The sequence below is a fragment of the Pseudorasbora parva genome, chromosome 13 (assembly GCF_024679245.1).
Source record: "Pseudorasbora parva isolate DD20220531a chromosome 13, ASM2467924v1, whole genome shotgun sequence".
NCBI classification, from domain to species: Eukaryota; Metazoa; Chordata; class Actinopteri; order Cypriniformes; family Gobionidae; genus Pseudorasbora; species Pseudorasbora parva.
In genome coordinates, this window is record NC_090184.1 from 11098283 (window position 1) to 11115452 (window position 17170).

Below are 17170 nucleotides of genomic sequence, written 5' to 3' on the forward strand. Positions count from 1 at the left end.
CAATAAATACAATTTGTGATGTATATGCATTTCATTAGAATGAGTTGGTAAAAATAGGGCTACAAGCAAGAGAAAGAACAAAAAATTGCAAAGCAAAGCAGAATAGTAATAATTTCTGATCAATTTTGAGCTACTATGATGAAACATGTTTTCATTCATCACAAGACAATGACAGAAAAATATGAAATTTGTTTTAAGATTAAAAATTTACTTCTGCCTGAGAACTGTTTTGAACAATGTGTTTTCTATTTTTTGCTGTATTGTTTACTGATTGCTTGATAGTGTTTATCATTTTGATCACTTTGTTTATGATTTGAGAGCAGTGTTTGATTTTGAACACAGGTAAAACTGTTTTGAAGCGAAAGTTTCATTTTGCAAGAGAAGTCAGAGGTTTTGTGAATAGTGCTTGAAGAGGAGGTTTTGTGTTTAATGGTTTCAGAAAATGGAGCAAGGTTTCAGAAATAGTGTTTTAGCAATTGAGAAAAACTGTAATAATATGCTCACACTTTCAGCCTGTTTGAAAGTACGTTTTATTTATGTTCAAGTTTAAGGATTTACCTCAGGCAGAATTAATCAACTTGAGGAATTAGTTATCTTGACTTTAGACTAATAATTTAATAATTATAAAAACCTTTGAAATGTCTATTCGAAAGTTAGTTTTTTTATACCTGGCTTTAAAAATACATTGTGTGTTTATTATACCAGGCTGTTCGTTTTTGGAGAAATAAACGTAAAAGAAATAGGTAAGTGTTCATGACAGCATTGTTTTATATCAGTAAAGGAGCCTGAAGGCCTCCGAGCAACAGAAGATGCAAAAAAATAACAGCAGGAGCAACAATAATCAATAGATAGTTTTAGGACAGAATTAAGATTTAAAAATCGAATGTATCTACATGAAACCGCTCTAGTGAAACTGTGAAGTGAAAAGCAGTGAAAAGCAAAACAGCGGCTGTGGTGAAACTGCAGCTCTGCAGACAGATATTTATTGGCTGGAGAGGAAAGTATCGACATTTCTGATGCGTCAGACAAACTGTGCACACATCAAAAAATTATTCAGACTGAAAGTCAGGAGATCGGTTTAGATAACGTCTCATGTAAACAGTCCACTGAATCTTTCAATCGGAATGACAAAAAAGTGTGCATGTAAACGTGGCTTATTAGACCTTTGTTTTGTATTTTATTGTTTGCCATCTCATCCAATACAATACTCTAAATGTATTGTAGCATAGGCGTTTGTAGATATTCGAATATATTGCTAGATATATATTTATAATTATAACTATATATTCAGAGTTATAACTATATATTTAGAGTTATAAATATATATTCAGGATTTACATTTATATATTTAGTTATTACTATACATTTTGGTTTACTGTTTGGCCCCCCCCATAATGTGTGTGCGCGTGTGTGCGCGTGTGTGTGCGCGCGTGTGCGCGTGTGCGTGCGTGTGTGCGTGTGTGTGTGCATGCATACATATATGAGAGAGTATGCATACTTATAGGGAATAGGGTTTCGTAGAATAGGATGTGCACCTGCAGTGAAGAATGTGTAAAGGTGTAAATGTTGTGTTTGTAGGAGAGAGAAAAAACGCTACATGTTTACAACTCCTAAAATATTTTTCTCTGCGACTTCAAATGTATTGCTAAACATGTGTGGATATGCTCTACAGCTACAAATTCCAATAGTATCCAGCTGCAGCCCTGCAGAACCCCACCCTGGAAGTGTGTGTGTGTGTGTGTGTGTGTGTGTGTGTGTGTGTGTGTGTGTGTGTGTGTGTGTGTGTGTGTGTGTGTGTGTGTGTGTGTGTGTGTGTGTGTGTGTGTGTGTGTGTGTGTGTGTGTGTGTGTATCAATTTTCTTTTGTTAAATACAAGCTGTTTTCACATGGATTTTGATCGGATTGATGTCTACTTCACAATAAAGTAGACAATACTTTTAAATAAAGTAACTTTTATGTTCTCATAATGTGCATGTCATGATGTATCAACATTTTAAAACAGCCTATTGATCATGCTTAATATCAATTAATAAAAGACAGTAGATTATACTTCATGGAAACAGGCTAAAACTATACCGTTTTTATTTAAAAACTATTAATAAATATATAATATGTTGTAAAGTGTTTCCGTATTTTGCTCACATTCATGTTGTAAAAATACTGACAGAAAGTATGAGATTTAATGTTAATGGACACAACCACTGTGGTTTATTGTTACTTCAACAATACTAGGTTTTTGATCATTTTAAAAATATCTTAATACATTTGTAACATGTTATAAAGTGTTTCCCATTTAACTCTATATTCAATTGTATTATTCCGATTGAAAATAATAGCCAGAGAATGTGACATTTCAATTTTTCAAATGTCAAATAAAAATAACCACTTAATCCAAGGTCCTAAAGTAAAACGAGTTTCTCTGAAAGAAAACAAATAGGACATGTACGTAATATTTCTAAAATAGGTTTAAAACTAATTTAAAAGGCGCATAATTAAAAAATAAAAACATGTAAAAAAAAAAAAAAAAAAGTTGTGACTGACGCTTAAGCCCATATCATGGCATTTCTGAAGAAACACTTGAAAAAATGAAAGTGTTTTCATCCCTGAAAACAAAATGAATGTTTTATTAATGAATAATTATTTAATATTAAGAAGAATATTTTTTTTAGATATAGAATCAATGAATGATGCACTGACCGGAAGCACTTTTAATTTCATTGTACATGTTTTATTAATTAATATTTAATATTAAGACAAATAATATATTTTGACAAATGAAAAAAAAAAAAAAAAGCTCTAATAAGAAGACGTGAACACACAACTCAACATATTCTTCATGTTTCTGTTCACATCTCATTGGTTTCTCCTGTTCAAGGATAATAATAGAAAAGTAAGTTTATTTAAAAGTATTGTTGTTAAATATTGTAGACATCGATCCGATTAAAATCCATATATAAAAAAAACGTGTATATGTAACGCCCCTCACTTCCGGTTCTGTGGACGGTGTTCTGAAACTGCGGTTCTGCTGCTCACTAGTTCCACTCTCACACGTGTTCAGTTGTTTTGTACCAAAAATAACTTAATAGTACAGTGTACACCGTAAAAATAATTACGGAATTATAGACAATGATACCTGACAACTGCAGCTCCGTGGTTATTTTTCGAGTAATGATGTATTCTGTGAGGAAAGAAAGTCGATGCATGTCTTTAAGTCGTGTCACCATACTGTACAGCAGAGTGCCTGTAGTCTTATCAATGCCAGCGGACCCACGCAGCCCGTGAGCCTGACAAACAAAAACACAACACTAACATCAGCCATATTACAAAACTTTTTCAAACACCTTGGGTAAAGAAATTGTCATGCAAGTTCTCAAGAGGCTTATGACTTTGACAACAATTATTAAATATGCGTATTAATTATGTACCAGTTCGATGGCCTTTTTGAGTGCTGACGAAAGCGTTTCATTTTTCAACGTTTCCTTAGCTTTCTGCTCACTAAGGCCAATTGACATGAAAATAGACACCGAGTCCGCCATTTCCCTTCTTGCACAGACACACGCCGGTTTACACTTCCTTCAGTCCTGCAGTAGGCGTGGATTCAGAGCTGTACGAACCGTGATTTATCCAATCAGATTTGTTTTCGCGCATCCTTCCGCCAATCATCGGTACGCCTCTGTTGACACCTAAGTTGCATCAGTCGAGCCCATAGCATCATAGATATCCATAATAAGGACTTTATTATGGATATCTATGCATAGCATAGCATAGCCCATAGACAGTAGAAAGCCAAACCCAACCTACTGTGGTGGTGGTGGTGACGTTAAAGTTGAGCGACCGTGATGTGTAGTCCGCCTAAGGTTAGCCTTTTTCTGGCTATTGTATTTGGGTTTCATAATTCATAAAAATTGGGTCAATTTGTGTTGATCACTTCTGATTCGCTTCTTTTGTTTATCGAGCTTATTTTCTGCGATAATTCAAAAGTATATGGTTTAGATTTGTTTTAGCGTGATGCTAATTTCCGGGTCGGCCTGGCTGATCTAACGTGTAAGTTATATAAATGATCGAAATGTTGTGAGTCTTGTGACATGGGGTCTATTTAATGCTTTGCAGGGATGATCAGAATAGATCACCTTGTTTACTATAGACGGTTTTCAATTTGTATCTCAGATACTTGGAATTAATATAGATTTAAGCAATTTATTGTATAAATTGCAATATGAAATAGGCCTAATAAGAAATGATGGAAATCACAAATTAAGACCTAACACATTTTCTACTTATACACACACACACACACACACACACACACATACGTTAGGACATTTACAAAATATCTCCATAAACATGATTAATAATGATTTTTGGCATAAAATATAATAATTTTAAAATTTTATTATAAATATAATAAATATAATAAAATTTCCACAAATATACTCATGTGACTGTTTCTTTGTACTCTACAAAGAATAAAGACCTAATTTATTTCAACTCTTATTCTGTGCAAACCATATAAATGTATATTTTCATAATATGTTTTAGTTTACTATTTTTTTAATTGTTTATTATATTTATTTTGTTATCACAGTAGCTGACTAGACCTGATGGTGTAAGGAACAAAGCTACATAATGTCCCAACATGCTCTGCTGTCTTCGGGTTGTAAGGCATGGCGGTCACTTACATGTCCACGGTCAGAGCTTCGGCTGGATCTCACTCTGGGATGTGGTCAGACCTTCCGGTAAACTATATACTATGGTTTCATTGCTCTCTGCAAAAAATTTTTAGCATTTTATTTATTTATTGTTGTCCATTTATGATGTTAGTCACTGTTTCTTATACCCAAGCAAACCTTCATTTTTAATTTTACACCATCTCTGACCCTAAGCAGGCTGTATTATACTGTACCTTTAAGATGTCTGTGTAAATTGTGTTTTAAATGTTAAAACACAATTCATATGAGAAATAAACATAATTCCCACCAAGCTGCTGAATGAATACTGAGTAGGTATTGTACAGTAATATGGGTTGTATTTAAAAATACAGTAAGCATCATACAATATATATATATATGTATATATATATATATATATATATATATATATATATATATATATATATATATATATATATATATATATATATATATCACCCTGTAAGTAAAGCAGTATTTCATTCTGAACAATGGCTTAAAATTAAACAAGCTGATTTTTGATGATGTTTGAAGAATTTTTGTATTCAGTTGTTCATAATTTTCCATCTTTTCAGATGGCATGAGACTGCAGATGGTCACTGGACGGGAGTAATGCGTGGAAAAGTGTGGACACTAACTCAAACAGAGGATACGTTATGGTACTATGTTTACAGTCATCAAAAAAATCCAGGAACAGAAAACAGACAGAAACAAAAAGTGGAAGAGGAGGAGCAGTTATTGGGAAAGAGGTCAAAAGGAATGACTGACATGAAGCAGGAAGAGGTGGGAATGTGCACTGTTATGTCAGAACCTGACAACAAAGAGGAGGAACTTCTGAGGGACTATTTCCAGTTAGGTGTTAAATTGGTGGATCTCTACAAGAACTGGAGCACCGTGGATCCACACTTTAAACATACAGCAAACATCTTCACAGGTACATGTCTACTTGAAGGAATAGTTCACCCAAAAATGAAAATTATCTTATTTATTTTTTTTCATTTCATATGATTTTCCCTTCCACAAATGCATTGCTGAATTTTCATGATGCTCTTTTCCATATACTGAACAGTGGAATAGCTCAAATCTGCAGGCCCCCTGCAAACTGAAGAAAGATTAATCTACTTCAACATATGATAATAACGATATACTGTCTTAATTTATTTAATAAATATTTCTCTTGTGGCCCATACGTAGTGAAAAAATTGAGAATGAATTGTAATATTAAATAATAAGTGTAGCATAAGGTTGCAACCAAAGTCCCTTTCTAAGTGTGTTCACTCTGCGGCATTATTTGCAAGGCTTCCGGGCAGCTATTTCGGGCAACCAAGACCAAGTTCTATCTATTTGAATGGGGGAATCCTGAAATCTCCAGCTGAACTCATAATTAAATAACATATTTCAAATCAGCAACAAAATCTGACTATTTAGAAGGCGGGATATATCTTTCTATATCTGTAGTGTTTGGCGCAACCCAGCACGGAGGGTTTTTTTCACCCCACCAAAAACACCATTGTTGCCAATCTAAAAAAGGAGTTGTTTGCGCTTATGATAGGTTAGAAGAGAGAGTAAGCAAGCGGGACATTTGAAAGACTTTAAAAAGAGAGATGACTAAGATATTACTAAAGAGAAATCTTTTTTTTTCTCCTCTTCTCTCAACCATGTGCCACAATTGAAGTGCCCTTATGCTTTTTTTTTAAGATTACTCATTTTGTTTTGGAGGTCTCCTACAATAGGTTTACATCCATCCAAGGTAAAAACAAAAGAAAAAAACACTCTTTCTCATAATCTACATTGCAGCATCATCCCTTTTCTCATAGTGCCTGAAACGGTTAGTTTAAAGATTAGGTGTCTCTAAGCCCCCACTTTAAAAAATATTAATAGAGATTGTAACACTAATCTATATGAATATAGAATTTTAGTCAAAATATTCTGAAGAGACTCGCTGACTACGTTTACATGTGCACCAATAATGTGATAATTTCTAATAATCAGAGTGCGGTCTTAATTGTACTTTTTAAAGGGATAGTTCACCCAAAAATGAAAATTTGATGTTGATTTTATCTGTTTACCCCCAGTGCAGCCAACATGTAGGTGTCTTTGTGTCTTCAGTAGAACACAATGTAAGATTTTTAACTCCAACTGTTGCTGTGTGCCAGTGATATAATGCATGTGCATGGGTAACAATTCTATGAGAGCAACAAAAAAAAAACCTTCCTTAGACAACATGCACAAAGAGCCATGTGGCTCATGACGACACATTGATATCTTATGGCACAAAATGATCAGTTTGTGTGAGAAATCGAGCCGTATTTTTTTTTTTTTAACCTCAAATAGAACGCTATATCCAACAGCCTGGAACGCACTTCACTTCCAGTACGATCTGGCGTAGTTTATGCCAATGCCAGAAGTGAATCTCGTACACGACCCCAGAGCGTGTATATTGACCTTACTGGAAGTGAAGCTCATTCCAGGCTGTTGGATATAGCGTTCTATTTGAGGTGAAAAATGATTTAAAGTATTCCTTTGGCAGTAAGCGCGGAAAGAAAGGTTCGGCGTTTGCACATATGCGCTATCCAGGTGACGTTTGTTTCCAAGCGCTCAATTCACTGTTGCACGCACATCGTCCGCTCAGTGACGAAAGAGAAACGTTTCAATGCAAAGTTTGAAAATAATCTATTGTGTCTCTTGAACAAACACCTCTTGTTAACAGGTTAATCAGGTTCCAGCCTGGCCACCTCTTGATAACAATAAATGAATTAAACTAGTTTCATATGTGTGGAACACACACACACACACACACACACACACACACACACACACACACACACACACACACTTAGGATACATGTTTTGTTTTTTGTGTTGGTACTGTTTGGAGCAGGTCTTAATTCTTTTGCTACTCTACTTTCTGTGTTGAGTTGTAAATTAACTTACAGCTTGTCCTGCAAAAGTGCCCAAGTCTAAATTGAGCACAAATGCAAACACATGCATATGCATATCATACAGATACAGATGAACATATCTCAACACCTGGTTTTGTTAATATTATGGATCACATGTTTTTGTTGCCAAATTCATTTCGGACAGTTTTTGAATAACTGAATAAAAGTATACATGTCTTTATGCTTAACTTTTATTGATCACTGAGATACCATTGATTGGAATGAAGTTGGTTCAATATAAAATTAAATAAATAAAAAGTAGCTTAGATGTAGTAAACTACTTTTGCAAAGTTGCTGTAGCTTAGCTTGCTACATTTCCCAGGGGGTAGCGTTGGTGTAGTGAAGCTTAATTGAATGTAGAGTAACTGGTAGCTTAGCTCATTACATTTTCCAAGTAGCTTGCCCAACACTGCAAAGACACCTACATGTTGGATGCACTGGGGGTAAGCAGATAAACATACAATTTTCACTTTTGGGCGAACTATCCCTTAAAATGCAATTTTTATTATTCTGATTATTTGCTAATAAGTTTGGTTATACCACACTCAGTATGGCATACAGCATGTTACCAGCCATTGTCTGCTTACATCAAATAATAAAAAAAAATGGACGTGCTAGATATTATTCTGCCCCATGATGAACACTTTGCAATGCTGGATTTGCCTGTTAACATCTCATATGGAACTGACCACATTGGTCAGAGTAATGGGATTAAGGTGTTTACATGCCTGTGAAAATCGGTGTATGCCACATAGTTTAATGTGATTATGGTTACTACGGTTATAAGCTTAATCACATAGTTTGATCAACGTATTGCGTTTACATGAAGTAAGTTTAATCACAATATTGCCATGAGAGTGTAAACGCACTAATTTTATTTTACATGAACAGGTTTAGTTTAGGCTTTTATTCACATTTAAACATTGATCAGCGAACATAAACAGAAGCTCAACCGAATGCGCTTGACGTGCAAAAACAAACTTCATTGGTTCTTTCGGTGGCTCAAACATGCTGTGTAACACAAGAATGAACCTAATTGGTTCTCGCAAGTCAAACGAATAAGCTTGAGCTTCCGTTTATCACAACTGATGTGTAAGTGGATGAATCTTTATATGTGAATAAAAACTAAACAACTCAATTCATATGGATTTTTGTTAACAATCTCTTTATGCACTTTTAAAGCGTCAAAGTGGTAGTTGTGTAGCTCTCAGATTTCATGAACTAAAAAAAACAAAAAAAGTCTTATGGGTTTGGAACAACTTACAGTATGGGTGAGTAATTGACTGATTTTTTTTTTTCTTTTTGGGTGAAGTATCACTTTAAGGCAAGTAGTGAATGTTTTATGAGCAGTCAGACAAACATATTCATCCGCACAGTCACGCACATCCAAAGCACAACCAAAATGTATGCAGTTTTGTTTTTACTGCTAGAGGAGAAAAGGTTGCATAGTATACCGATATTATTCTATATTATTAGAAGACGTAAACAATTATGCATAGACTAGTTTTTTTGTGATGTTTTTATGGTGCATTGCCAGCCACTTTGATATCCCTTGGGCATTGTATGTTTTCATACAACATGAGGGTTAAAGAAAAGGTGCACCCCGGTGTTTTTTTATTTTTTTATTTACTGAATAACAATTTTGAAAAACATGTACACTCACTAGAGATGAAGACATATACACTGCTGTTAAAAGTTTGGAATAATTAAATAGTTTAAATGTTTTTGAAATAAGTCTCTTCAGCTCACCAATGCTGAATTTTTTTATCATAAAAATACAGTGACATTTTTTGGAAAAGGAATATATTGCATTTTACAATATATTCAAACTGTTATGTTTCACAATTTTCACAAAACAAACTTTGTGTCAATATAGATCCACGTTGACTGACATATTAGCAAATGCAACATAAATTAAAATCTACTGAGTGCTGTCTTTTACACAGTGGTTCTTAATACAAAATACATTTTTAATGTGTGTGTGTGTGTGCATGTGTCTGTCTGTTTGAATATCTTAGGAGTGCGTTTATTGCGCCAGGAGCCTGTGGAGTGTCTTTTCTCATTCATCTGTAGCTCTAATAATCATATCTCGCGGATTCAGGGCATGGTTGACAGACTGTGTCAGACACTCGGGACTCTCCTCTGCAAGCTTGATGATATGGCCTATCATGATTTTCCTCTTCTGCAAGATCTTACAGGTAGCTATACTTTTGTATTTCTATGGCCTGGTTTCACAGACAGGTTTTAGATTAAATCAGGATTAGGCCTCAATTCAATAAGGATATTTAAGTAGCTTTTATAAACATGCACCCCCCCCCCCCCCTTTAGCTTAAGGGATGTTTAAAAACTTCATTTATTTATTCAAAGCAAAAAAAAATGCTTTTCTTACTGAGTATTTTTGTCTTGTTTCAAGTTCAAATATATATATATATATATATATATATATATATATATATATATATATATATATATATATATATAAATCTTAAATCAAGGTTGAGGAGGAGGAATCTAAATTAACTACATTTTTCTTAAAGGTCCCATTCTTCGCGTGTTTTCGAAGCTTTGATTATGTTTACAGTGTGCAATATAACATGAGTTCATGTTTCGCGTGTAAAAAAAAAACAGTATTTTTCACACAATAGACTTATCTGTATACCGGTGTTTCCTCTGTCCTAAAAACGGCCTGATGATTTCCTTGTTCTATTTAGTCCCTCCTTCAAAAATACGTAACGAGTTCTGATTAGGCCAGCGCTTCCCACGCTGTGATTGGACAGCAGCTTAGCACGTTGCCCGGAAAGGTCCCGCCTCTTATCACAACGGGTAGATACGATACCCGCGCTCAATATTATTGCAAAAATGTCTATATTGTCTTATCAATTTGAGTCGGAATCAGACCCGGAGAATATCGAAGAGGATCGATTACAACCTGCTCAGGAAAGACTTTTGCTGGATGTTCCAGAATGGTAAGCTGTCTATTCAGTAGTTTAAACTGATCATTACAAACACCAACAATCGATGGTGTCGGAATGAATTACTACACTTTTATATGCTAAGTTTTTCGGATTAGTTTCAATTACCATCTAACGTTAGTTAACAAAGCTAAACAGCGTTGCACTTTGTGTCATGAGTTAAATAAACTGTTAAACGGACCAACTTAAATAATAAAATACACTTACCGGTTGTGGTCCATAAACAACAAAGAGGGCACTGCGTCATCTTTTAAGAATAATCTTTCTGCGAATCCGGCATTAAACTGATTGAGATTGAGGAAGTAGTCCTCAGCAAAATGTGCTGCACATAGTTTTAAATTGTGATTATAATTTTCCGGAACCGAGTTAACCATAAACTGTAGCCATTGATCTCTACATACAGCGTCCGTGGGAAGGCCAAACAAAAGTGATTTGACTCCGGGATGGAAATAACAGCGTTTCAATGGCATGGCGACAAACACACTCTACAAAAACAACGCTTCCTATTCTCGACCTGCGAGAGCAAAAGGACAATGCCCCCGAATTTACGTGTTCTTGTGGGCGGAGGGTTCGTCAACAAAAGTTTTAGTTGCGTCATTAAAGCAGGAAGTGCAGGGCTGTAGTCCAAACCGGCCTTTCGCTGTAGGCTTTGAAAGGGAACTTCTGTTAAATAAAATATCTCGCATGGCATTGAACTTTGAGCTTTATCATTTTACAGGTATTATTTATGCTCTAACAGCAACATTACACACTAACTAAAGTTTGAAAGATGGAATCGCAAAGAATGGGACCTTTAAAAAAAAAAAACCATAAGAGTGTGATGATGAGTGTGACTAAATCACAGATTTTTGTATACTGATGTTATCATTGCCTTCTGCAATAAAACATAAACATGAATAATGAATGTTATTTACAAAGGTGGATGTGTGATATAACTAGTGCAAGAATATGTAGTATTGCAAAAAAAAAAAAAAAGATAAGTTAATTACAAGTTAATTCAACAGAATTTGCAGAAATGTCTTTAAAAAATCTTTACAAATAAATATCTTGGTTAATGAGGCACAAATAGTGTAAGCGAAATGGATCAAAAGTTGAAGGCCATGGGTCAGCCATCAAACACTGAACTGGACTAGATCCAAAAAGCAACGGTCTGAACACACATGAGAGATGTGAAAATAGCACATATACAGTCAAACCAAAAATTATTCGCACACCAGATATAATTGTTTACTAGTGGGTGCTAGGCACTATATAGTTAATTTATATAAGTGAGGATAGCAAAATAAAGTAAACTGTGACATATGCCAAAAAATTCTTCATACAATGGACTACCAGACAAATGTATAAAAACACACTTGCTTAAATGTTTTTTTCTTTAATTACTAATGTGACTATTTACTTCACAAACTGAACAAAATTAAGCATTGCTTAGTAAGTATTATTTAATTGTTTACTTAATTTTAACATCTAACAGCTGATTGGTTGATTATAATTACATACCTTTCAATCAAAGTTATCTGACATTATCAAGATGAATTTACTGACACAGTTTAAATTGTGTTTTTGTCATATTTTATTACCATTTTCAAAAAAAAAATATTATAGCAAATCAACTGTCATAATGTGAGAATGTCGAAGGTGTCTGAATACATTTTGGTTTGACTATGTATGAAATGTGTTGCCTGTGATAACAGTCATACAGTTTAGCATCCTTATACAAAAATATTTGACTGCTGAATCACACTCATGTATTCCAGACAGATGGGTAATAAGAGTAAATGTGTTTAAAAACCAAAATCATTGACACGCCATAATGCAAAACTATACAAGCACTGAAAAGGATAATGATTCATTTTTGAATGTTTGTTTGTGTATATATATGTGACAGACCCTAGTGTGGAGATCCGTTTGCGTGACTTGGGTTTGGGCTATCGTGCTCGCTTCCTGCAGCAGAGCTCACAAATCATTGTGAATTCTCATGGCCTTGACTGGCTTCAGTCGCTCCGCAGCGCCCCCTACCTTCAGGCCAGAGATGCACTGAGAACTCTTCCTGGAGTTGGTCTCAAAGTAATTATTTGTTAAGCCAGCATTTTTGTATTAAAATACTCTATGCATAGCAGTACATGGATGCATACACTTTTAGCCTCACAATTGCACCATTGCATTGCACACATTGTATTCTCGGCTTTGCTCATTGGACTGTAATACCATGAAGAGGATTTTGTCTTTTAGGTCAATTACTATTATGGCAGTCTAAAGCTGAAGTTAAAGTTAGGCAAATTGTTAGCACTTAAAGCTACTTGATTAATATTAATATTTTCAATTTAATGGAACAAACTTTTGATTAACTCTATTGGTAGCACAGGAAAGTGCATCAAGTACAATATGTACAATGGGACACACGGTTGCAATACAATGCAACACATTTGCATAGAATATGCGTTAACACTTTACAATAAGGGTGCACTAATATGCATTAATTCATGCTTAACTAATGCACAGATAATCATGAGTTAATGTATTACTAATGGTGAACTAACCCATTTATTAATGATTACTGCATCAGCAACTAATGAAGATTCTACATGATTAATAGATTAAGTAATCATTAAATTGTTATTAGTTAAATATGTCATAATGTATTAATCCCTTAATAACATATTATATTAACTAATAATGTAAATGAATCTGTTAATTACCACAACGGGTCAAAGCCATGCATTTCAACTTCCAGTCGTCTGCTTTAATTAATCGTTAGCTAATGATTTATAAAGGTATCATTATGTTACGACTTTACTTGTTGGGGCACATGACTATTAACTAACTTATTAAGTAATATGTAATTGTGGTTATGAGTTTTGAATTAATTCTGAATTAGTTAATAGTCATGTGCCCCAACAAGTAGTCATAACATAATGATACCTTTATAAATCATTAGCTAATGATTAATTAAAGCAGACAAGTGGAAGTTGAAATGCATGGCTTTGACCCGTTGTGGTAATTAACACATTAATTTACTTTATTAGTTAATATAATATGTTATTAAGGAATGAATACATTATGACATAATTAACTAATAACTATTTAATGATAACTTAATCTATTAATCATGTTGAATCTTCATTAGTTGCTGATGCAGTAATCATTAATAAATGGGTTAGTTCACCATTAGTAATACATTAACTCGTGATTTTTGTGCATTAATTTAGCATGAATTAATGCATATTAGTGCACCCTTATTGTAAAGTGTTACAGAATATGCTTCTTCTAACATGTGCTTCTATTGGCGTACTTCCCTTCCCATGAGGGCTTTTATTTTTTTTCAGCCTGTCCTGGTTGTTCTAATTGTTAAACATATCAATTTATCATATCTGTGAACATCTGTTACATCTGTAAAATATGTTTACTTGGGATCAGGTGGCTGACTGTGTATGTCTGATGTCACTGGACAAGTTTGAGGCTCTTCCTGTTGACACACATGTGTGGCAGATCGCCAAACGTGACTACAACTTTGCTGCCGGTAACAGCCAGAAGACCTTGACTGATAGAGTCTACAAAGAGATTGGTTAGTACTCAAATAATATACTCTGTTTAATAATAAATAAATAAATAAGTAAAAATCAACTTTAAAAGTAATGTAAATGAGGTATATTTTTTCTCCTCTTTTGTAGGTGACTTCTTTAGAAAACTCTGGGGTCCCTATGCTGGCTGGGCACAGTCTGTGAGTAATAGTGTACTACATTAATTGGATAATAATATAATTTTTTTCACATTGATGACCGTTTTTTTTCTTTTTGTGTCTCAGGTACTTTTCTGTGCTGATCTAAAGAAGTTTCAGAAGCTTAGAGAAGAGCTTCCTGTTATAAAAGATGAGAAAACTGAGCTGAAGAACAAGGTGAAAAAGAGAAGACATGATGGATATAAAGAAGAACAGAAAAGAGAAAAAGGCAATAAGCATCAGAGGTCATAACCTCAAATGATAGTTTGGATTACATTCATCAATTATAAGCTCGGACAACAAGTCTGAATACAGTTTGTTTTTTTAAGGTGTGGATGGATCTTTTGAATTTCTACAATAGATATCAGGATTCCAAACAGCTCCAATTATATTGGTAATTTCAAGGAAGAAATATTTTCCACTGTGTATAATAAATGTGCAGTTACACATGAATGGTTTGTTTTGTTATTGTTGTAAAACTACAAAATGTAAATATTTTTTAACTTTTTAAAGAAACAGATAAAAGATAAATTCTAATCACTGTGATTGTATATGTAGTTTTTTCTTAGTTTTTAAAAATTATAAAATGCCTGGATTTTTCTATTTTGTTGAAGCAAAAGGCTTTCTCCTTTGTTATTTCCTCTCTCCTTCACTATCTTTCCACCTTGCTAGATACCAATGGGTGATCTGCACGTTGGTATCCTTCATGTGGTGGAGCCACTGCAGGGGGTCATGGTCCGAACAGAGGGTAAATTCCCGTTCCAGGAGATAATAGCGGAGGGTGAGGACAGCCCATCTGATCGCTAAACATTCCTTCTCGGTGGTGATGTACTTGGTCTCTCTCTTTGAGAGCTTCTGACTCACGTATAGCACCGGCCGTTCCTCTCCCTCTACTTCCTGGAACAGCACCCAACCCCCTGGTCGATGCATCAGTCTGCATAAAAATAACAGAAAAATCGGGAGAGTGTAAGAGCGATCCACCACACAGAGTAGCCTTTATCTAGGTAAAAACCTGCTGGCACAGCTCTGTCCACTGGTGCTGTATTATTAGTGGGGTCAGTCAGCTAGTCGACACAACAAAGCATTCCAGAGAACCCCTCTCTAAACCCTGAACCGATTGTAAAACTAAACAAGGATGCCCAGAGACAACATCTCTCCCCATTTACCTGCGTTATCTCAAAACCAACATGAGTCACGTGACTTGATCACCCTTTGTTCTACAAGTGAAACAGTGGGTATAACCTCATGAAGAAGGGACTCATTTATTACCGACAGACATTGACAGAAATGAGAGATGGAGGGGGAGATGTGAGGGAGGATGTTTCAGCCGGGACTTTTTACTGCGCCAAATCGAAGTATACTCAGATGTGCTATTCTGCCATACATTATAGTTCTCCTTTTTAATCCGCTTAGAAAAGCGCCACGTTTTATTTTGTGTAATCATTCTTGATCTTTCAACTATTCGTGTAACTATTTAAATAGGGAAAACGTAGAGGTGTTTGGTCGCTTCTAACTTGATCTCTGATTTAGTGAATGAACTGGGCTTGGGCTTAGTGGGCTAAGCTAAATGCTATCAGAATGTTACCGCACGTCAGAGCGATTAAGTGCACGCACTGAGACGAGAGAGGTATGTATCAACTTGTTTTAGTTAAAGGAATAACATAGCTTAATATGAAAAAGCGGTGAAGTATCCCTTTAAACAGAGTTATTTCAGCACTTTTCTGATTCTTGATGTCTGTGAATTTTCTGTTTTGAAAAATTGTCATTGTAAAAGCGCTATATAAATAAAGTTGACTTGACTTGAGTTGATGGTGAAAAGCAGCGGTCCTAGCACTGAGCTTTGCAGTATTCCATACTGATCAGTGTGACATCTCTTCATTTACTGCTACAAACTGATAAAAATAATTGTCAGATAAGTATGATTTAAATTATGCCAATGCAATTCCACTAATGCCAACATAATTTTTGAGTCTATTAAAGAGTCTATTATCGAGTAACACTAATAGAGATACAACCATGATCAGATAATAAGAATAAATCATTTGTACGGTCTAAATCCTGACTGAAATTCCTCACAGATACACTGTAAACCCTAATAAGTTGAGAATACTCAAATGATTTGAGGAAAGTGATTCCCTCAATTCAATTGAGTAATGGAGTCTCCTAAAACTTGAATATTTAAGTTTACTTAACTTGGTGCTCACTTTCACTGTACTTAAATTGTTAAGTTCACCAAACTTGCTACACCAGTTCAGTACAGCATGCTGGGTACAACCAATCAAAACTTCCCCATTGGTCCCAACATGCAGCATGAATAAATTATGCGTCTGAATTGTGACAAATTTTCTTTGAATTCTTACTATTTGCTGTTACTTTTGCTTTTTTGTTCTGATGTTTTTGTAGCTTGTTTTATGTTCAGAGTTGATCTGTTTATCAGATTTTTTCACCATTGTAAAAAGTTTTGTCACCATTGTAGAGATTCATACGCAGATTAGTGATGTGTGTATGTGTCTAACTAATTCCATAGATTTAAACATTTTGTGCACATAAAAAAAAAAAAAAAACTTATATTAGCACAATAGTGAAGATTCTAGTATTATTAATATTTCAAAACTATTAATAACTGCTTTGACATCCAAAGCATGGGACTCTGCACAAGATCAGGAATTCTGCCTATGCTTGATGATGTTATTATCATCATCAATGAATAAACAACACCACTTGATGATATTTTCTCTTGGCTTTTTGTTACTTAACATATGTGTCTCACAAACACAAAGCAGCCAGAGAAACACTAATATTACATTATCATTTGTCAAGAGCCCAACTAAAGCAAACACTTATCTCCAT

General features: G+C 34.6%; 2 protein-coding genes across 4 annotated transcripts in view; one reads left to right on the top strand and one right to left on the bottom strand.

The window, feature by feature from the left end:
• Positions 1-3595, bottom strand: part of qars1 (glutaminyl-tRNA synthetase 1) — a 53501-nt gene extending 49906 nt beyond the window's left edge. The window contains exons 1-2 of the mRNA XM_067413168.1: positions 3426-3595; positions 3134-3284 (exon numbers count right to left, since the gene is read on the bottom strand). Coding sequence (XP_067269269.1) covers positions 3134-3284; positions 3426-3536 — 262 coding nt within the window. The 5' untranslated portion in view covers positions 3537-3595. The remainder of the gene's footprint in view (positions 1-3133; positions 3285-3425) is intronic.
• A 113-nt stretch (positions 3596-3708) lies between these two features.
• Positions 3709-14860, top strand: ogg1 (8-oxoguanine DNA glycosylase). 3 transcript variants are annotated; one of them, XM_067413171.1, is made up of 9 exons: positions 3709-3857; positions 4586-4736; positions 5264-5622; positions 9649-9828; positions 12491-12669; positions 14020-14167; positions 14274-14323; positions 14408-14574; positions 14625-14860. In XM_067413171.1, exons 2-8 carry the CDS (start codon positions 4627-4629, stop codon positions 14570-14572), a joined length of 1191 nt encoding a protein of 396 aa, XP_067269272.1. In that variant the 5' UTR covers positions 3709-3857; positions 4586-4626; the 3' UTR covers positions 14573-14574; positions 14625-14860. The 3 variants fall into 3 exon arrangements, with proteins under 3 accessions (XP_067269272.1, XP_067269273.1, XP_067269271.1); XM_067413172.1 differs by having other exon boundaries at positions 3709-4044; positions 14408-14860; XM_067413170.1 differs by having other exon boundaries at positions 14408-14860.
• The last annotated feature ends 2310 nt before the right edge of the window (positions 14861-17170 follow it).

What these genes read in the sequence shown, in the direction of transcription:
- ogg1 (XM_067413172.1), top strand. Translation starts at nt 4,627, where the DNA reads ATGTCCCAACATGCTCTGCTGTCTTCGGGTTGTAAGGCATGGCGGTCA. An exon ending in TCTTCTGCAAGATCTTACAG is followed by an intron (nt 9,829 to 12,490) that starts GTAGCTATACTT and finishes TATATGTGACAG; the next exon opens with ACCCTAGTGTGGAGATCCGT. An exon ending in ATGCTGGCTGGGCACAGTCT is followed by an intron (nt 14,324 to 14,407) that starts GTGAGTAATAGT and finishes TTTGTGTCTCAG; the next exon opens with GTACTTTTCTGTGCTGATCT.